The sequence below is a fragment of the Coccinella septempunctata genome, chromosome 1 (assembly GCF_907165205.1).
Source record: "Coccinella septempunctata chromosome 1, icCocSept1.1, whole genome shotgun sequence".
In the NCBI taxonomy this organism is placed as follows: domain Eukaryota; kingdom Metazoa; phylum Arthropoda; class Insecta; order Coleoptera; family Coccinellidae; genus Coccinella; species Coccinella septempunctata.
The window spans coordinates 60,649,506-60,672,807 of NC_058189.1; the positions used below are offsets into that span (position 1 = coordinate 60,649,506).

Genomic DNA, 23,302 nt, shown 5'->3' on the forward strand with positions numbered 1-23,302 from the left:
AAAAATTCCTCACCTTACTTCATTTTTCGTCAATTTTTTCCACGTTGACCAAGTTTGATTATAATTTTGGATTATTTTCATCAGAAAAAGATATGATACGTATGAAAAAAGCAAAACTATCCAGTATTAGATGTTGAAAAAGAGTATGATTTAAAAGTTGGTTTATAAAAAAATCTGCTGAAACGAAAATAGTGACTGCATTCTAACGAAAACTTTTTTAGGGAGTGAAGAAGGAATTTGGCTAGTTTTTAAAATAATTTTTGTATACATGAATTGTTGATTTCGAAAGTTGCAGGCAAATTGATATTAGAAATTTATATTTTTTTTCTTCATATACCAAATTTTAAATCATAGTAATTATTTTTCAACATCTAATACAGGATAGTTTTGTTTTTTTTATACGTATCATATCTTTTTCTGGTGAAAATAATCCAATCATTGACAATTGACGAAAAATTAAGTAAGGTGAGAAATTTTTTGAAAAACACAAGACCTCAAATATCTCGGAAACTGTTGATTTTTGGTTATCAATAAGTATGGCTCAAGCGACAGCAAATGAGTGATACTAACACCTACTCCAAGGTTCACGTCTAATTTGGAAACACCCTGTATAATTTTTCGTTTTTCTTTACTTTTTTTTGAATCAAATTGAGCCCGAAACAATCGTTCAGAAGTTCGGTAATTTGATGGAATTCTGTCTTTTTTTATTACCCTCTCGCTCCCTTAGAATGTCTGCTCAATTTTATTTCCCTCAGTTTTCATGTGCCTAGGAAAAAAATTAAAAATTGCTTTTCAGGTGCTATACTCAGGGAGCCTGTATTCAAGCAGGGGCTGCTGAAAAAAAACACAGGGTGAGTCTTTGACTCTCACAAATATTTCAACAGTAGATTCTTAAGGTCCAAAGAAACACCTTTTTCCCTTACCATTTTTTCCTATGCTACAGGCCCATGAAAACCATAAAAAAATTTTATGTTTAGTTCTATCTCACAAATGGTTTTATCGAATACAATGAATTTCGGAATATAGTTTTTCATTTATTTGATTAATCTTTTTCGAACACAAGATATCACTTACGTCTTTCAGTTTACTCATGACCATTACGTACCATAAAAATACCAAATATTTAAGGAACCCAACTCTTGAACCTAAGTTGGTCGCTATCGAATGAATATTTGAACATTTTGTAAAATAAAAGTATTCTTCATATTTTCTCGTTTCGAGTAATTTGATGTTCAAAAATGAAAAATATCTGTGAAATTCGGAAAATTCTGTACTTTGAGCGAATGCAACTCTCTTTAAAAGATCCACAGATGTACTCGTATAGTGTCATAGATTTAGCTAGCTACTCTGAAAGTAATTTTGTATTTCTAGGGGTGGCCCAGCTCATTATGAAACTTAAAATGGCTACATCTTTCATCAGGGCCGAATCGGAAAAAATAGTTCAGGAAAAAAGTGTTTCTTTTGACCTCAAGAATCTGTTAAAATATTTGTACAAGTCAAAGACTCAACCTGTATAGTTGAAGGACCCAAAAACTATTTCTTGACAAGGAATCACCAATTTTCTTTAGCAACTATTCATTTAGACCGTTAATCGAAGTATTAGTTAGTATTAGAAAATACTTCAACCGACGTTTACACCCAGTATATTTACCTTTGCCATAAATAATATTTGCGCCTTCGCCATTTTGCAACGAACATGCTAGAAGGTTGAACCTAAATTTTATCCTCCTGGATAACATAATTCAATATTCTTTTCCGACCACCACCTTAGCATAAACGTAGCAAAAAAAACTCGATATAAATTCATGTTTTTAGGAGTTTTCGTATCCTTGTACATTACGCAGAGTCCCAACTTTTATAGCTCAGAGTGTATAGGAACAACTTCGGTAAACTCAATTTTCCTGATAATCCCGCCATTTATGCATTTACGCTCTTGGATCGGAGATGGGTTTGAGGGATGATATGCGGAGAATCACGCTCTTTTCAAGAAGTTAAGCTCCTCCAAAATATAACAGAGAACAGCAGGTTGTCCAAGATCTATAATTGCAGACTTTGATCGTCTCAAGCATTCTACTCTCCTAGACATACTTTCGATGAGCGATGAGACAATTTATGAAATTTTGGGACGAATTGGTCCAAGGATCGAACAAAGCGTTAGAAAGTGGATCCAGATTGTTAATAGGTTGTTCTAGGGAGGACAGTTGCCTAGGCATATCTGCCTAGACATGCTCCATGTAATTCATGTCTAGAGAGCCAGCTGGTCACATGAAAATTTTGAGAAATGAAAACGTACTGCTTCTCGCCGTAAAGTGCAATAAGTCGTACATAAAATATTTTTTATAACGGTCTTTATAACTATAAGCATTAAACGATATTACATTATTCATGTATTATTTTTTATTCAGGGGACCAGCATTTATTGAATACGAGGATATATTGAAAAATTCTTAGCATACTATAGAACCAAGCAAAATTTCAATGTCAAAATATTTTATTACTCAACATATTCTCCTCTTAATTGGATACATTTATTATAGCGAAACTGCAACGTCAACCTTTCAAACAAAATGTTTCTTCTTGCTCTGCAAACCAGACCTCCACAGCTTTTATTACCTCCTCGTTGGAAGAAAATTTACGACCTCTCAAATTTTTTTTCAGTTGAGAAAAAAGATGATAGTCGGATGGAGCCAAATCTGGTGATTAAGGGGGCTAGTAATTCAAACCATAAATCACGAATTTTTTGTATGACAACATGAGATTTGTGTGCAGGGGCGTTGTCCTGCAAAAACAAAACACCTTTGGATAGCTTTCCGCATCTTTTTTCCGCATCTTTTCTCTTTAATTTTTTCTCGTGGAATGGTCAGTAATGTCGAATAGTAATCTCCGGTTATTGTTCTACCCTTATCCAAAAATTCAATCATGATTACTCCATGGCAGTCCCAAAAAACTGAAGTAAGAACTTTTCCAGTAGATTTTTGGACACGAAACTCCTTAGGTCTTGGAGAACCAGAGTGTCGCCATTCCATCGATTGTTGCTTTGTTTCTGGACCGTATAAATGTACCCAAGTTTCATCCATAGTAACAATTCGGTTTAAGAAGTCTACGTCGTTTTCAAATCGAGCACAGATCGAACGAGATGCTTCTACCCTTGCACGCTTTTGGTCCACATTCAAACATTTGGGAATCCATTTTGCAGCAATTTTTTTCATATCTAAATTGACGTGAACTATATGATGAACGCCTTCGTGGGAAATATTCAGTGCTTCAGATATCCGTTTTAGCCCAATTCGACGGTTTGATAAAATCATGTCATGGACTGCATCGATATTTTCGGGGACTGACACAGAAACTTGCCTTTCCGATCGGTCATCATCTTCAATGGAAAATTGACCTCTTTTGAAGCTTGCAGTCCAATTTTTCACGGTCGCATACAAAGGACATTGATCACCAAGGGTATTAAGCATATCTTCTTAAATCTGCTTACCTCCTAACCCTTTTAAATACAGGTACTTGATGATGGCTCGATACTTCAATTTTTCGATTTTCACAATTTTGGTGGACATCTTTCTTTCAATTTATTGCGTAACTCTGGTTTATTTTTTTGACCTCAAACTTCACACTGACACTTCTAATGAGTTAATGTTCGTTGCTATGGTAACGCAATATTTTTTTTATGCGTGGAACTGGTCTAGGCTAACTAGATATCAATACATCCTCGTATATTTTTTCACATATTAGTTTGTCGTAACATCAATAACTTTTCATGTATAGGCAATAGAGGCATGTCAGTTTTCGTATTCATAAGACTGACATTAGATCAAGTTTTTTACTCTTTTTTTCAAGGTTTTTTCGTTTCGTGTCATTTTTCCTCTGTCACAAAAAACTCAAGTTTCCCGATAATATGCAATATACTAAGTTAGTTGAATGTGGAATGATATTGAAAAAATTTTCATCATATTCTTATTTAGAAATTGCTACTTATCTAATTCACTATAAAGAAGTTGCAAATTCCAATCATTCTCTGGCCATTAACAAAATGAAAGATTCTTTCTAATGGAAGACTGAACATCCGCTGTGTTCATTTAAGAATATCAATTTAAAATACGCCACTCGAAGACAAAAACGAAATGCACGCCACAAGAAATTGATAAAAGTTCTCGAGAGCTCGCAAGAAACAGACATTCGCCTTTAATTTATCAATTCAAGAAGTTGTTTCCAAGGAGCGTTCATTATTCAAGAATCGTTGACATCGAGGATCGTAGAGTGAAGAGGTTGATTTCGCTTTCACCCTCGAATGCGAATGTAAACTTTGATTGGAAATTCGTAAGGTGATATCTGACTGTAGAACGTCGCGGAATATTAAAGCATACGTCGAAATATTGATTGCTAACGAATTAATTTTTTCTGGAAGAACGCGTGAAATATACACTGCGCAAAAAAATTAACGCACATTATGGAAATCTCAAATTTGTTCTACAACTGAAGGTGTTCTCAATGATAATTATTTTTATCAGAATTATGCATGCATATGTTATACACTTTCAACGGTTTTCTTCAATACAGATGTTTTTTCCCAGCAGGAATAAAAAAAAGATGATATTATCAGATTTTGAATGTATTGGCTCTATTCTAAAATCAGTTGTTCTCGATCAATTCTAGTGGTCAATAGTTTTTCTTTCGTTTGATTTTCTACACTCGATCGCTATGAAACGCGAAACACGCAATTTGACCCAAGAGGAATGTGCCCAAGCGGTAGTTTTGCGAGAAGAAGGGTGGACATACACAAGAATTGAAGAAAGGTTTGGAGTTTCCCATACAAGTGTGTCCAGAATGTTGTAGCGATTCAGGGAGACAGGTATGAATGTCCGAAGACCAGGACAGGGTAGACCACGGGTAACAACTGCCATTCAAGAACGTTACTTGAGAGTTTCTTCGTTGAGACAACGGTTTGCAACCGCTCGCCTCCTTCAAATTAAGCTTGAGCAAACTCATGAGGTGCAAATTAGCACTCAGACAATAAGAAATCGCCTCAGAGAATATGATTTAAGGCCTCGTGTCGCGGCAAGAGGCCCAGCTCTTACCCCAGCCCATCGAAGGGCGCGTTTGGATTTTGCAAGAGAGCATATCCATTGGGAAGAGGCCGATCGGGAAAGAGTTCTCTTCACCGATGAGTCTAGATTCTGCCTCTACCATTGTGATCGACGTTCCTTTGTATACAGACGTCCACATGAAAGATATGCTCAGTGCAATTTCCTGAATACTACTGGTTTCGGGGGAGGATCGATTATGGTATGGGGTGGAATATCTTTGACTGCTCGCACAGACCTAGTAGTAGTTGATAATGGAGCTATGAATGCTGATAAGTATATAAGGAACATTCTTGAAGAGCATGTAATGCCATTTGACCCATACATTGGTGAAAATTTCATTTTTATGGACGATAATGCCAGACTCCATCGTGCGCTTATCGTTCAGGGGTACCTTGAAGAGGTTGAAGTCTCTAGAATGGAATGGCCAGCAAGAAGTCCAGATCTCAATCCGATTGAGCAGGTTTGGGACAACCTCAATAGAAGGCTGAGAAGTTCAGACTTAGGAATCCAACTCGGAGGGGAGGATTAGATCAGAACATTTTAAGATCACTCATTTTGAGTATGAACCGTCGTTGCCGAGCTGTAATTAACGCAAGGGGTGGAAATACCAAGTATTAAATCACTTATCAGCATTTCAGTATTTTGAAAATTGTTCATGTCTCTTCTTTCACATAAGATTCGGTGAAATCCTGAATTTTTCTTCCATTTAATATGTGTCTTGTTTCGTTCAAAACCTTCCCGAGAGAACATAAAAAATAAGTTATAAAGTCAATGTAGAGTTAACTTTCATTAAAATTGAGATTTTCAGAATGTGCGTTAATTTTTTTGCGCAGTGTATGAGGTCACTTACAGATTCGTCAAGATCAAACGGTTGCATCGAAGTCGATGAAATTTTGATATTTATTACTAGAAGAGCTGCTTGTTCAGAATATGTATTACTTTTAGCTCTGCGATGATTTTTCTCAGCGATACACGTGTCGGAATTTGACCTTGGAAAAATTACGAAAAAGATGGCGTCACTTAAAAATGCGTCAAGACCAAACGATTGCACCGAAGTCGATGAAATTTCGATATTTACTACCAGAAGAGCTGCTTCTTCAGAATATGTATCACTTTTAGCTCTGCGAAGATTTTTCTGGTCGATACGCTTCGAAAAATTACGAAAAAGATGGGGTCACTTAAAAATATTATACGTCAAGACCAATCTGTTACACTGAAGTCGATAAGTTTTCGAGATTCATTACTAGAAGAGCTGCTCTTTCAATATATGTATCATTTTCAGTGATATTCTTTTTATAACTCAAGTGAAAATGAAAAATTTGATCCCATTGTACTTATTTATCGTCGTGCGTATCCAGATATGTGGATTAAATATAAATATCTGGCAGAACGAAAGGAGAAACTCCTCACACATAGAATGATCTGACGACAAGCTATAATCAACGCATCCGTGATAATGTTTTTGAACTTGAAAAATTTGGCACACTTAAAAAAACATCGGAAGCCGGTTTCTACGTTGTGTTTTCTGGTGAGAGTGTGCTCGGTTCTGAGGTGATTCTCGACATTTTTTGGATTATTGGATTCAGTGTCATGAAGGATGGAAGAGGAAGGACATGGTTCATTTATTGGTAAAGAACTCATACATATTAAAAAGTACTGAATTGAAGTAATCAATTCTTGAAGTGAATATTCACATTATATAGGGAGTCCCAAAACTAGTGAATCAAACGTCACACCACGATAGAGTAGATCAAATACTATCGAATGACACCAACATCAGTTGAGCCAAAAATGTACCGTTTCTGAAAAAAATTTAACCTAAAGTTGCCGATTTTCGAACTATTTTTTCAATGACAAGGCCAATTTGTGTTTAAGGATAGCGTTTTTTCTCTCATATTATCACCCCTATAGAGGGGGTTTATTCCGAGTAATAAAAATCGTGTAGAAAAAACAATTGTTTTAATTTACATTTACTTAAGTTATCGATTAACTACTTAAAATAATTTCAATTAGGGGAGATAAAACAATAATCTTAGTTCAATGTAATTTAAAATCGATATCCTTTTTCACAAACTGGCACTGTGATTGAGAAAAATAGTTCGAAAATCGGCAACTTTAGGTATTTTAATGAAATTCGGATTATTTTGGAAACGGTACATTTTCGTTGAACTAATGTTGGTGTCATTCGATAATATTTGGTCTACTCTATCGTGGTGTGACGTTTGATTCACTAGTTTTGGGATACCCTGTATACAGGATGAGTCTTCGACTCGTACAACGATTTTAACACTAGCTTCTTGAGGTCAAAAGAAACACTTTTTTCCTATACCATTTTTTAAATTCAGTCGAAGTACCCATGTTTTTCGAATTTTACAGATATTTTTTTATTTATAACATCAAATTACTCGAAATGAAAGGAATACTTTCATTTTACAAAACGTTCAAATATTCATAAGATAGCTTTCAACTTAGTTTCAAGAGTTGGGTTCTTTAAATTTGTAGGATTTTATGGTACGTAATGGTCCTAATGAGAAAACTGGAGTACTTGGGTGATATCTTGTGTTCGAAAAAGATTAATCAAATAAATGAAAACGTATATTCCGAAATTCAATTCATTCTATTAAACCGTTTGTGAGATAGAACTAAAAGTTCTTAGTTTTTTGGTTTTATGGTTTTTCAACAGCCTGTATCTTTTGATCCGAGCCAACCCAACAAAAATGGTAAAGGAAAGAAGTGTTTCTTTCGACCTCAAAAATCTAATGTAGAAATATTTGTACGAATCAAAGACTCACCCAGTATAACAAAAAATTTCATGCTATCAAATATGTATAGCCAAATACGTGTAGTAACTTTGAACTTTGAAGTGAAAACAATTTAATTCAGCCAATGAGAGTGAAAGAACAATTTGTTCATTTCTGGATCTGAGCTCTTAATTAACATAAAACAAATTCAATAAAGTGTGATCTCCAAAATTCAAGAAAATGCTGAAAATGAAGTACTTTCATATTATCGAGTGAAACTCAACAGCCATTATAATAAAATCTATCTCTGTATATTGCTTCGAATATTCTAAACATAAGAATTAGTTGCCCTTGTCAAAAAATTGATTGTTGGATGTAGGTGATAAACTTCTTGCCCTTGTCAGATTAACTTACGTCTTACAGGATGCATGTCTACCTGATATAAATACTGATTCAAGCTGATTAAACTAACGGGCTTGAAATACCTAAACATAATTAATCTAATTCGATTATTTATTTAATTAATCCTGAAATATTCCCTTTGACACCAGTGGATAATCGTGAAAGAAAAAATTCGTCGACTTTTCTCGATAAGTAGCTACTGGAAATTAATCGATGAAATTTGATACAAATTTCGACTTTCATCAGACAAATATCCTTTTTACCTATAACCTAGAGGCAATTCAAACTGAATTTGAACTATACAAGGTGTGTTTTTGACACGTACAAATATTTTATAATATTTTATTCTTGAGGTCAAAAGAATCACTTTATTCTTCACTTTTTTTTTCCGAATCAGCTCGGTTTAAAAGATGCAGGCTGCTGCTTTTCTCATTATGACCATTATGTACCATAAAAATACCAAATATTCAAAGAACCCAACTCTTGAAACTAAGTTGGGCGCTATCTCTGATGAATATTTGAACGTTTTGTTGAATAAAGATATTCCTTATATTTTCTCGTATAATGCGCCGTTTTCGAGTAATTTGAAGTTCAAAAATTAAAAAGTATCTGGAAATTTGAAAAATCGGGTACTTTGGCTGAATACAACTCTGTTTAAAAGATCCACAGATCATGGACCTATAATACCAAGTTAGTATTATACATCTATGCCACAGATGTGTAGTGTCACAGATTGAGCTGGATATTCTGAAGGCAATTTTGTTCTTCCAGGGGTGGCACAGCGCATTATGAAAATTCAAAATGGCTATATCTTTTTATCAGGGCCGAATCGGAAAAAATTGTATAGGAAAAAAGTGTTTCTTTTGACCTCATGAATCTACTGTTGAAACATTTGTACAAGACAAAGACTCACCATGTATAGTGAGTTTTTTCTTGTAATCTTTCAATTCTTCATCAATGAGTGAAGCCCTTTTAAACCTTTATCTTTTTTGCACTATAAACTATAATATACAGGGTGGTCCAGATCGTAACCAAGAAATTTTAACCACGTAGTCTACATCAAAAATAAGCCCTAGTTTGTCATATAAACATATGTCGAGAAATTCTTCCTCTCCGAGATACGGGGTGTTGAAATCATAGAAAAAAAAATGTTTTTTATTAATAACTTTCACACTGCTTGAAATATTTTTATGAAATTTGAGACATAGGTTTTGAGCCTCAAGGAGCACTTTTTGCATAATATCATTTCTTTTCTATTCTACCAGTGGCGTCCGTACTGCAGCGAGACTGAATATTTTCAGATAAAAAAATGATACGCCACTGGTTTTTCCGACAATAAAAATTACTATCCAAATCCTTATTTAATTTGGACCAAAGTCGGTCTCCTGACTTTTTGCTGTACGAGACACCGTTTCCGGTTAAAAGAATAAAACACATTCTCATGGATGAAGAAATCGCCAAAATTTGATATGGTAGGTACATAATAATAATGAGACTATTTTTGCTATATCAAATTTTGGAGATTTCTTCATGCTTGAGAATGTGTTTTATTTTTTTAACCGGAAACGGTGCCTCTTCCAGCAAAAAGTCAAGAGACTGAAATTTCTCCAAATCAAATAAGGATTTAAATATTAATTTTTATTGTTAGAAAAACCAGTGGCGTATCATTTTTTTATCTGAAAATATTCAGACTAGCTGTAGTCCGGACACCACTGGTAGAATACAAAAGAAATGATACCATGCAAAAAGTGTTCCTAATTCAATCGTGAAATGTAGTGGATTCTGAAAAGAATGAATTCGACAACAGCAAATGACGGTTGGATTCACGAAAATGACGCAATCGCCGCTTTCGTACAGTGGCGTATCATAATATAATTACAGCGGACGAAAAGTGTCTGCGGACGAAAAGTACTACCTTCACAAACAGTCAACTTTTCCTTCAGAAATTAGTAGGTGAAATGTCTCATTTTGTTGCGGTCGACGAAAAACGTAACTTTTTTGTTGAGGTCGACGAAAAAACCTATTTAACCCTTATTTTTCTTTCAGAAACTCCATCGAGCAGCAACACCAACCTTATCTCCTCGATAAGGTCCATAATCAAACACCAATCAATGGCAATCAGCAGTCTGTCACCTCTCGATCATCAGCTCCCTAAAAATGTTGTTACAGGGCAATCAGAGGCCGCGATCATCCGCTGATTTGCCCCCCCTTTCGGGCCCTGGCAGGGGTATGTTCCGACTCAAGGACACCGCCACCATGTTGATTTTGACTGATAATAGAAACGAAACCGAAATTGTTGTATCTATCGAGAGCTTGACGCAAGCTGCCATCATCTTCGTTATGGCTGCTTCCATTATTATTCTAAATGTGCTGGTAGTGATGACAATTCTTAATTATAAAGGTGAGTTACGAGTTTGATTATTAAAAAAAATCAAACTTTCTGATCCAGAAAATTATCGTTACACTTATTACGCAACCAATGTACAGGCTGGGCAAATTTCGATGTTTTAGCACTACAGCTTCTAAACCAGAGGAGATAGACAAAATCTGATACCCCATTCTCGTTCTCTTTTTCTGAGAAACTAACAAGAGTAGTAGTCATTTTTGGCCACCTTCTTTTGTTTTAGAGTTATAAGCGAAAATTGGAAAAATGGCGATTTCGAAATAAATTTATATCTCCGCTAATACTGATGATAGAGCTCTGAAATTAAAACATTATACAGGCACTTTTTTGAGTAGAATCCAGTGGCGTGCTTGCCTTTTTATCGGGATTTTTAATTACGAAGCTATGACCCAAAGTTATGTTTTTTTTAATGGGAACACTAGATTTCTGTGCAATTTTTTGAAAGCTCAATTTTTACTGATTTCAAAAATATATAACATCATATGGTTTGTATCAATATAAATAATAGAAAATGGTCAAAAACCTTCTTTCTCAATATTTCTATGGTTTCAACTTTTGATGAGAATAGAAAAATGTAGCATCTTATGATTACCACAGTCTCCTTCTATTAGTCCTTTCATTTCTATACTTCTTACTCAATTTCTCTAAGATTAAAATTTTGTGAAAATTGGTAAAAAGCATAGAAAAAATGACATTGCCGGAAGGAGACTGCTCTTGTTACAGGAAGCTCTATTTTTCTGTGCTCGTAAAAAGTTGAAACCATAGGAATATTGAGAAAAAAGGTTTTTGACCATTTTCTATTATTAATATTGATACAAATCATATGATATTGGGTTACAGTTCACTGCAAACTTTGGGTCTCTTGTCAGAGCTGCCCTCATCACTGCTAACGATTAGGATTAGGATGGTTGGATTGGCAGAGAAGCAACTACCTATTCCTTGGCCAGAGCGATTCCCAAATCATAACCCTGTACAGGGTGGGCAAATTTCGATGTTTTAGCACTACAGCTTTTAAACCAGAGGAGATAGACAAAATCTGATATCCCAGTCTCGTTCTCTTTTCCTGAGAAACTAACAAGAGTAGCAGTCATTTTGTGCCACCTTCTTTTGTTTTCGAGTTATAAGCGAAAATTGGAAAACTGGCAATTTCGAAATAAATTTATATCTCGGCTAATACTGATGATAGAGCTCTGAAATTAAAACATTATACAGGCACTTTTTTAACACGTTGACTGTCCCATGCATCACATATGATTCATAAAGATTTTCGCCAGGAGTCCATGAGTCGTATGTGATTCATTGATTCATTTAACGTTCAAGATAAATATGGTTACTTTTCATGAACGCTGCAGTGTGGTCGGTTCATATGGGCTGAACCTCTTGTAGGAATATGTATTGATAACCTCAATCATCATTAATCATACATGATTCAAGAAATATCAGCATCAAGCCTTCCATTGGACTTGAAAATTTTCAACATGAACAGTTCCTTAAATGGGTGCAGAATTAATTTTTTCATAGAATATATATTTTATCACTCAAAAGCAACCCTTATCTTGGGATAAACGTGTTGGACGTGGGGAGTGAAAAAAAAATTAGAATGTGGACAGTCAACGTGTTCAGTAGAATCTAGTGGCGTGCTTGCCTTTTTTCAGCAGGATTTTTAATTACGAAGCTATGACCCAAAGTTATGTTTTTTAAATGAGTACACTAGATTTCTGTGCAATTTTTTGGAAGCTTAATTTTTACTGATTTCAAAAATATATTACATCATATGATTCTTATCAATACAAATAATAGAAAATGATCAAAAACCTTTTTTCTCAATATTTCCATGGTTTCAACTTTTGACGAGCACCGAAAAATAAAGCTTCCTATAACAAGAGCAGTCTCATTCCGGCAATGTCATTCTTTCTATACTTTTCACCAATTTTCACAAAATTTGAATCTTGGAGAAATTGAGTAAGAAGTATAGAAATGAAAGGACTAATAGAAGGAGACAGTGGTAATCATAAGATGCTACATTTTTTTATTCTCATCAAAAGTAGAAACCATAGAAATATTGAGAAAAAAAGGTGTTTGATTATTTTCTATTATTTATATTGATACAAACCATATGATGTTATATATTTTTGAAATCAGTAAAAATTAAGCTTTCAAAAAATTGCACAGATATCTAGTGTTCCCATTTAAAAAACATAACTTTGGGTCATAACTTCGTAATTAAAAACCCTGATAAAAAGGCAAGCACGCCACTGGATTCTACTTAAAAAAGTGCCTGTATAATATTTTAAATTCAGAGCTCTATCATCAGTATTAGCGGAGATATAAATTTATTTCGAAATCGCCATTTTTCCAATTTTCGCTTATAACTCGAAAACAAAAGAAGGTGGCCAAAAATGACTGCTACTCTTGTTAGTTTCTCAGAAAAAGATAACGAGAATGGGGTATCAGATTTTGTCTATCTCCTCTGGTTTAAAAGCTGTAGTGCTAAAACATCGAAATTTGCCCACCTTGTACTGGAATTGAAATTTGGCGGGTTCTGTATTCTCCAGCTATCATATCAATACAAGTTCGTTGAATAACACATCTACGACATCATTGAATGAATTTCAGGGTGTCGACGTTAGCATTCACGTCAAAACGGGGAAAACCAATTAGTGAAGTCGTTCCTTTTCCAATATAAACTCACAAAGTGAATTAATACCTTTTTTTGAACGTTCCTGTTTAGGATTCAATAGCCAATTAAGGCAGAAAATGTGAATGACATCAAAAGAGCGAAAATCGATAATGAAAACCTATCAGTTAATTGGTTTATTACTGGGGAACAAAAGGATCAGTTAATAAAACTGCTGCTGTTTGTAAAATTGGCATAAAAACTCTTAATCTATCATTTGATCATGGGAAAATTGGTTATTTTAAATTATAACACCCATTTTTATAAGTATTGGGAATCCGAAAGAAGTCCAAGAACTATACTCCTGCACAAGATCGGTTTCTGATTGTGTCTCCTCGTAGGCATGTTTTGGTCGAATATTTCTAACATTATATGTTCTTAATTTTTTGCAAGGATTGATTTTTGTTGATATCAGGTCGATTTCGTTTCCACGGTACTCTCACGATATTGTAACAGTTTGCATATTACCAACAGAATAACCTAGGAAGGACCTAGAAAGAAACAAATTGGAAAGGGATGTTGAAAATTAATGCATCCTTTGTCTGAGCGCCATTATACAAGGATAACCTTTATGCCTCCGGCTAGACTTTAGGCCTTGGTAATGATCCCATTCTGGTGAGACAAAAAATATGAGATATGAAAGGAAAGAAAGGTCATATCAGCAAAATTTCATTCTTATAAATGAGAAACTCCAGACGAAAGAAGTTGGGTCTTGTTGTAGTTGTCACAAAGAGTAATGGAGGAAGGACGCAGTTGTCACTTATAACCTTCGTAAACAATTTATCTGAATATTCTGTTTCATTCAGGTGAAATTTGTATATTTTTATAGACACACTTTTGGTGGCGGTTTTTTGAGTTTAGGTAGTCTCATATTTCAGAATTTTGATTTGAGTGCAAGTAGATTGCCAGATTTACACTGTCAGTTGGTTATCTTGTAACAATCACCACATTAAAAAAGAATCCTAATTTTTTGTCACTGTATAAAATAGTTTATTTGGTGTACCTATTGCTGGCAATTTTGATTTTAAATAGTTGACCTTCAAACATTTCGAAAACAAAAATAAATTATTAATCTTCTCGAAAAATTTGTTTATCGTTCATTTAGCAGCAAACCTTCTTATTTTTAAACTTCTCAATAACTCCTCGAATGGGAATCACAGATTTCTTTCTTAAAATCATTTTCGTTGGTTCTTACCCCAACGAAATATCATAAAAAACATTCTTCCTCAGATCAATATCGTTCAAGCATTCTTCTACTCGAACAAACTTTCCACTCAACGAAAATTCCTCAATAAATTGATCTGATGTAATAACAGAGTGGATAAAAGTACCCCATATATATCACATATTTATATATCGATCCTTTTTTTTGGAGAATCCTCTCTTTCCATATTACGTTGGTCAAAACTGTCATAACCCAAAGGAAACTTGATCAAACAATGCGCATTTATATCGACATTTGTATTTTTCCCGAGCTATAAACTAAAAAACACTCTCGCAATTGAACGTGCGTGATATAATTTTCATATTTTCTTTTCTCGCGAAGGGAATTGCGAGTGTTTCAATGTGAGGCACGTATATTTAGCTGGAAAAACATGACATAATTCACCTCAGCGAACTTTCAAGAGTGATTATAATGGGAGTTGGCCTTTGATGTAAATACGAAGCGCTCATTGTAATTGGAATATTTTACGTGTTTTTAAATGGTAAATACGCGCAGTTGACTGGTCTCCTGAAGAAACGAGAAAATTGAATGAAAGGATGTACTTAACGAATTGTGGGTGAATTCCTTTTCGTAGTTTATTTTGTTCGAATTTTCCATGATTATTAACGCTAGGTTTGAAAACAGAATGAGTAAGTGTTATACAATGTATTTTTTGGATACAATGATGTAATTTAATCAAGATTTACTGTAACACAATTTGTTCATCTCAATGGACAGGCAATATTTGCCGGAAATTTCACATTCTGGGGAACGGCGTATTCGCCATTTTGCACCGAATGGCATACTGTACATTAAGCTGTCAAATTTCTTCGAATTCCTCGACGTGGCCATGAATTCCGAACAAGTTACCGCATAATCGATGAGCAATTTTCTCTCGTTCGTCTCTAGTATTTCAACTCGGGATGTGAGAGGAATTCCCCGAATAGATTTGTTAGGTCCTGATCCAAGTTCGGCTGGCTTTCGCATCTCCTGGATTCTCGATGAAACAATAAATAATTCAGGGCCTCGGTATGATATCGAGTGGAGAAGTGTGACTTAGGGGAATCAGCCAGAAGTGATCTTTATACGAACTGTTCGATTAAATATGGGATTTGAGACTTGGGAGAAAAGGTATTGGACGGCAATCAGGGAGTAGGTACTCAGAACTCGATATGTTTATTAGGTAAAGATTGTACTTTAGGGATATACAGGGTGTTCTAAAAATTATTGTTGTATCTTTTGGCTTCAGATTACTCTCTGCTGTTTCTTACTGAAGAGTTTTGAGCTATACATGATCATCATCATCATCATCATTGCTGTATCCCGCCAGGAATGAATCTACAAAAAGAACAAAATAGGAAAAAACAAAAAGAAAAAGAAAAGAATAAGAGAAAAAAAGGGGTGCGAACAGACAAATATTTTAACAGTAGATTCTTGAGTTTAAAAGAAACACTTTTTCCCTATAACTATCTTTTTTCCTATACCATTTTTTCAGATTCAGCCCTGATAAAAATATATAGCCATTTTAAGTTTTCACAATGAGCTGTGCCATCCCTGGAAAAACAAAATTACCTCCAGCATAACTAGCTAAATCTATCACATACATATCTGTGGATCTTTTAAACAGAATTGCATTCAGCCACAGTACCTAATTCTTCAAATTTCACAATTTTTGAACATCAAATTACTCGAAAACGGCGCATTATACGAGAAAATATGAAGACTACTTTTATTTTACAAAACGTTCAAATATTCATTAGATAGTGTCCAACTAGTTTCAAGAGTTGGGTTCTTTGAATATTTGGTATTTTTATGGTACGTAATGGTCCTAATGAGAAAACTGGAAGACATGGGTGATATCTTGTGTTCGAAAAAGATTCATCAAATGAATGAAAAACAGTATTCCGAAATTTAATTCATTCGATAAAACCGTTTGTGAGATAGCACTAAAAATAACATTTTTTTCATCTTTTTTCAACAGCCTGTATATTTTAAACCGAGCCGATTCGGAAAAAATGGTAAAGGAAAAAAGTGTTTCTTTTGACCTCAAGAATCTACTGTTGAAATATTCGTAAGAGTCCAATACTCACCCTGTATAGTTCAAATCCAGTTTGAATTGCCCCTAGATTATAGGTAAATAAGGATATTTGTCTGATGAATGTCGAAATTTGTATCAAATTTCATCGATTAATTTCCAGTAGCTACTTGTCGAGAAAAGTCGACGAATTTTTTCTTTCACGAATATCTGTGGGTGTCAAAGGGAATATTTCAGGATTAATTGAATAAATAATCGAATTAGATTAATTATGTTTAGGTATTTCAAGCCTGCGTTAGTTTAATCAGCTTGAACCAGTATTTATATCAGGTAGACATGCATCCTGTAAGACGTAAGTTAATCTGACAAGGGCAAGAAGTTCAGCCTGTATCATTTGAACAAAGCCAATTTCGAAAAAATGTTACACACAAAAAGTGTTTCTTTCGACCTCAAGAATCAACTGTTGAAATTTTTGTACGAGTCAAAGACTCACCCTTTATATGTATGTGTATCCTATTTGTTCATGGGTTCGGAAAAAATGGTAAAGGAAAAAAGGTGTTTTTTTGACCTCAAGAATCTATACTGTTAAAATATTTGTACTAATCAAAGACTCACCCTGTATATGTCATAGAATTTCGAAACTGATGACGCCCGCTGCGTTGTTACAATCATCAATAAAGACCCTGTTTCAAGTAGAGAGAAATATACTACCCCCAGTTTGGTAAAAGTGAAGAATTTTAGAGCAACAAATTCTCATCAACTCTACCTGGTTAGTACTGTAACCTAAACAAACAATACAAAACAAATTATCTGATTTTGTCTCACCTCTGACAAGGAAGTTTTTTTCAGTTGATTTTCAGGCTTTTTTTAATTGTTTCAATCGCAGCAAAATTTTAAGTGCTTCACTTCAACATAAGTATGCGAATTCAATTGAGAATATAGTGGTATTGTTCTCCTTTGATACGTCAGAGCGAGTGACAGGCAGTAAACAAGGAGTTGCAATATTTTGAACAAATACTAAAAAAGGGAGTTTTGTGCCAAGTTACCCTTCTGATCCATGATACGAGGTTTTACGGTATGAGAAATCTTAATATTTACTCACTTATCTAACTCATTCTTTTGCCCATTTGTCTATTAAGCCCGTTTGCAACAGCCGAGAATTCTCTAGAAAATTTACTCGAGATTTCATGCGCCGTGAATTCTTTACCGTTACATACGCACTTTCGGTAGAATTCTCTGTTCAGTTGCATACAAAATAATCTCTGCCGTTTTCTTACCAAAATTTGGTAGAGAAATCTCCAGAGAATTCTCGGCGGTTACAAACGGGCTTTAGTTTCACTGTTTCGGTACACATTCAAAAACCGATCTTGTGTAGGAGTGGTAGATCTTGGGCGTCCACTTTTCGGTCTTTCGGTCACGTTTCCATTTTCTCGATATCGATTTAGACGAGCCGGGGAGATATTCTTTTACGAACTTGAAAGAAATTCGCAATATCTCTTTGATAACGTCCCACCTCGACCATAATAATAGCCCTATTGGCTTTATCCGCGAAGAATTTGAGTATATGCATTATTGCAAAAGGAATTTTCAGATTTTGAATCAAAGTTCATTGTAACTAACATGTTTACAACGGTTTTTTTGAAGTTCCCTGCACCCAAACCTGAAGGTTTTTGAGATATTAATTCATTTAATCTCAAATTTGTCGTAAAGATCTCTTCAATGAATTGAAATTTGAGGCTTTTAACTGTTATTGTATCACAACTGGGACAGAGTATAGACGAGGATTGATGTTTCAAACTGTCATTTGAAGTGAATGGGGCCAAATTGGCTTTAATTTTGTCGGCCCCTATACATACCGTACAGTCTACAAACCAACACAACGGTGTGTTCAGGGTGTTCAAAATTGGTGATACCTGAACTACAACTTTTTCAACCCAACGAGATAGAGGAAAATGTATGGAACATTACGGTCGTCATTTTTCGAGAACTGCATTCCTCTATCTTCCTTTGTTTTCGAGTTATAGGCCAAAATTAAAATTTCAACTTTGTTCATTATCTCCGTTTTTTTTTGTTGATGTTGAAATGAAAACATAGTAGTAGTAGTATGATTTTTTCCAACAGGTATATTTGCTGAGCTATAACATAAAGACGTGTTTTTTCTTATGAAAACAGTAGTTTGAAATGACTTAGAAAGACTGAGGGCGATGTCTTATATATATTTCTGAAACGGGCAAAAAATGATTCTTTCTAACAGCCGTTTTCAATAAACATATCTATCCATCTTTTCACTTATATACTGACGATTGGAAACCATTCTAAAATATATCTACATATAGATCATAGAAACGAAATCAAATGGTTTTTCTAACTTCAGTAACTGAAACAATGAATAGAAAGGTTTATTGAAAACGGCCGTAAGTCATTGTAAACTACTGTTTTCATACGAAAAAACACAACTTTATATTATAGCTCAGCAAATAATCCTGTAGGAAAAAATCATAGTACGCCACTATCATGGACACCACTACATGGATTTCTATCAAAAAAGTGTCTGTATAATGTCTTTATTTCAACATTCTAGCACAAACAGAAACATACAACATACAACAGATAATGACCAAAGTTGAAATTGCCCAAACAATTTTGGCCTATAACTCGAAAACAAAAGAAGATAGTGGAATGCAGTTGATGGCATTATAAGTTTCTCGAAAAACGACGAACGTTATGTGCCATGCATTTTCCTCTATCTCGTTGGGTTCGAATGTTGTAATTCATGCATGAACTACCCTGTACAATAATTTCCGGATTTGTTTTTTTTTACCATACTCTTATAGAAAAGCTCGAGAACAGATGACGTTGCCACCAATTAAAAATAAATCTGTCTTCCAAGAAACAACATTTGACCTTCTGACTCAGATCTCGACTAAAATTATAAGCATAACGGCGCAGCATCCTTTGATCGTCGGAAGATTTAAACGCTTCATCGACATCAAACAAACCCATCTCTACCGTTAAGTGCCATCAGCACGTTTTTGAAATACGACCATTTTCGGTGGGCGATCGATATCCGCCTGCGAAATTCCATTGAATCCGAGAAGTTTTGATTTACATGCGCCAGCCCCCGTCCTTTTGCATCTCAGACCAGCGAGAATGGATGAGACATATCGAATTAATGGCTCAAATTTAGGGAGAAACGATCGGATGCAGTTCCAGGTTTCTATAGAAGGCTGCCAGTGCCAAACCTCGTATAGCCTGAGATTGAATCAGAATTGATAGGAAAAATTTCCCACCCAGGAGAGTCTTGAATACTAGCCCTTCACTCCACGCGAACTAGAAAATTTAGTGGTAGATATACAGGCTGCAAACCATAGACATAATCCCAGGTTTAGTCTATGCTCCAAACGAATAGTTGCGAACAAAAATCAGCTTGACAGACTCTAATATCATTATGCCTTTTTCTTCGTTTTTTTCGTTGTAGGTTTCATTCCTGTATCACTCAGAATTTTATGATTTTTTTTATATTTGAGGGATCATAGGCTCTAGCCTCCCCTTTCATCATATTATAATAATAATAATAATAATAATAATAAAAAATTCCACTATTGGAATGTAGTATATACAGGGTGTATTTAAAGGTGAGGCTTTTTTTTTTATCAACAGTAGGTAGAACAGGTCGAAATGAACCGTTTCACCAAAAACCACCTATACAAAACTTTCAAAATGACAAAGTTAAAAAAAAATTGAAAATGATTACTGAAATAGATCCTTATACGACCCTAGACCGTTTGTTAGCTGAATTATCGCAAAGCAGTGGGAAAAAACTTATCTCCTGATTCGACCATGTAGTTTCGTTTAGGATATTGGCTCGTTCGATATTTACGTGGTAATGAAAATGGAAACTTAGGATTGCCGAATTGTTCTCATTATTTTTTAGTAATTTACACGATTTTATGAAATGGCTCATTTCGATACCAACCGACATAAGAGACTTGGGACACAAGTGTAAAAAATAGAATAATACTTTAAAATCTCACCAATAAAATTCGTCTAAATTATTCACGAATTTTTTCACAATGGGCATCACAATCTTCTTGTTCGAACATTCCAACAATCTTCGTAAAAATGGGATGAAATGGAAAAACATCATAGCACTTTTTCAACATAACTAATATAAGCACTTTCAAGAAACTGCCTCGATTTTATACATTTTTTTTTCACCCTAAATTGCACGATAAAACAATTATGATTCTCCCAAAAGTGACCTGATGCATCTAATCCGATGAACTTGGTACTGAACCATTCATTGCCCAGCCATATGTTTATGTTTTGTTTCGTTTTTGCGATGCCGGAGTCACCTTCCACAGTCCCGTCCTTGAAATTCAAAGAAATTTTGTCGAACTTCTAGGGGTTGTATCTCAGCCATCTTGGATATTTTATATAGACAATTTGTGGTTAAACGACTTATTTTGATGAGTTCTACCTTCTGTCAAAAAACACTCACCTTTGAAAACACCCTATATATATATATTGTTTGATAAAGAATCAGAACCAGAATATTCAGTCTGGACAAATATTAATAACAAATCAAACTTGCACCTGCGCCATTTTGCAACCACTAATTGTGATTCAACGAAAAGTTAACACCCAATTTCCTATTCGAGGGCGAAAAACTTTTCCGCTCTTTGCATCCCCGTAACAGCAAGGCCCTAACAAGGATGAGTACAACCCCTTGATTTTGAATAGGGATGAGGGGTGTTGCGATACCTCATGTTGAAGATCTTATCGATATCTTCACGATAGATTAAGGTAAATCAAAAACATGGTCCGTCTACATTTTTGGACAAAACATAACTACTGAATACCTTTGAAATGTGTCAGATACGAATAATATTCTCGAGATAAATTCCACATTACCTCTTTCACTATTTTCACTGTTATTTCATTATCGATGGATGTTTTGAAGCGAAATTTCAGGGTTAGATAGTACTCGATACGGCCTTCAAAATTAGTTATGGCAACACCCCTCATCCTTGTTCAGAATCAAGCGGTTGTGCTCACCCCGGTTAGGGGGTTGAAGTTACGGGGATGAAAAAAACCGAAAAGTTGTTCCCCCTCCAATCAGAAATTGGCAGATCCGAGCGATTTTCCACACTTTCATTTTTTAGTCGGAAAATCGAGGAGTTGAGTTTTCGTTGGACCACCCTGCATAAAAGGTGTGGAGGGATGCTCAGATCCATTCCATTACTGCAACCCCTTACCGGGAATAAATCTACAAAAAGAAGAACAAAAAAAAAAAATTGCGAACAGACTTGTAATTTCTTAGGGCTAGTTGCGACTGTGTGCCCTCCTGTGACTAAAGAGACCCAACCGTGACCTGCTCAGATACCTTCATTTTGGGAGAGGATTCTAAAAATATCCCCCACCTGGAATAAACTCAAAAGGGAACTATTCGTTTCCATTGCGTCACAAATTTTTTTATGTGTAGCATGATCATAAATTATTTTCAAAACGTAATTCTGTTTCAGGTCCTTCAGAAGTAATAAATTGCTACCTCCTGAGCCTGGCCATTGCTGATCTGTTGTGCGGCGTATTCGTTATTCCCCTGTCGATATATCCAGCCGTAGTTAGGGATTGGATATACGGCGATGTATTGTGCAGAATGGTCGGCTACCTAGAAGTGACCTTATGGGCTGTTGTAGTTTACACTTTTATGTGGATCAGCGTAGACAGGTACATGAAATTCAATGGCTGATTTGTTCTCCTTGATTTTCCTTTCATATTGTCTCCATAAAATCTAGACATTTTCGAGGATGAAGGTATTTGACCCTTATTCCTGAACGCACAGTATGAATTCTATTGAATGTTTTCGAAGATGTGAAAAAACGTGTAAAAGAATTAATTCGAGAAATATCTCAACACAATCATCATCCTCGATGATTTTTCAAGCTTAAAACACCACAGACTCGGTAGAATACTTTGTGAATATGTCTAGTACCAGAGACAAGAGTCTCTGATGATGATGATAGAGTTCTCTATGTTTAGTACTGTAGATTCGGGTGACTTGGGACGATTGTTGAATTCAACTTGTCATATTTTCAAAACGGTGACCTATTTTTATCTGAAAAAGAAGTTCGAATATGCTTGATGACTCGGACTATTGATTAAGATATATACTTTGCTTCAGAATTCGGACATATATTTTGAAAAAAATAAAATATACTTGTCCCAAGTCACCCACAGATTTGGGGTGACTTGGCGAATAGATTCGCCCTATTACAGCGAAAGTAAATATATTGCAACTCAAATGTAAAAAAACTAAACAAAACAAGGGGTCTTTGATTTCTTTCATTCTTTTGTGATTTCTTTGTGGAAAAAACGTAAATAATAATATCCAGCGAAAAATCGGCATATTTCCTGCTGTCAATGCGCCGCTTGTATCTATTCGGCATTGTCCCAAGTCACCGTATGAAACAACAAAATAAATGAATGAGATCCGTGTTGCCGTTTGACTTGTAAACAACCTTGTTTCATGACATATCTAACATCCCAATATACCACGTATCCAGAAAAAAAATTACACATGCACAAAGTGAAACACATGCACAGGACTCTAGTAAGTATAAGGGCCATAAAAAAAGCGATTTTACCCTCCTGAATTCCTTAATTTTTCCTGTCAATTCAAACGCTCTGTGGAGCAACAGGAATTAATTGTTAAACTAACAGAAAAGAGTTACACAATCTTATAAGTT

The 23,302-nt window shown here is 35.0% G+C and overlaps 1 protein-coding gene across 2 annotated transcripts in view; it reads left to right on the forward strand.

Moving 5' to 3' along the window:
- Nucleotides 1-23,302, forward strand: part of LOC123313321 (G-protein coupled receptor 52-like) — a 29,458-nt gene that overhangs the window by 3,496 nt on the left and 2,660 nt on the right. Inside the window, exons 1-3 of one of the 2 annotated variants that reach the window (XM_044898162.1) lie at nucleotides 6,539-6,718; nucleotides 10,280-10,634; nucleotides 22,079-22,283. In XM_044898162.1, coding sequence (XP_044754097.1) covers nucleotides 10,391-10,634; nucleotides 22,079-22,283 — 449 coding nt within the window. In that variant the 5' untranslated portion in view covers nucleotides 6,539-6,718; nucleotides 10,280-10,390. Of the gene's footprint in view, nucleotides 1-6,538; nucleotides 6,719-10,279; nucleotides 10,635-22,078; nucleotides 22,284-23,302 lie in introns of those variants that run through there. The other variant, XM_044898171.1, reaches the window with a different exon arrangement.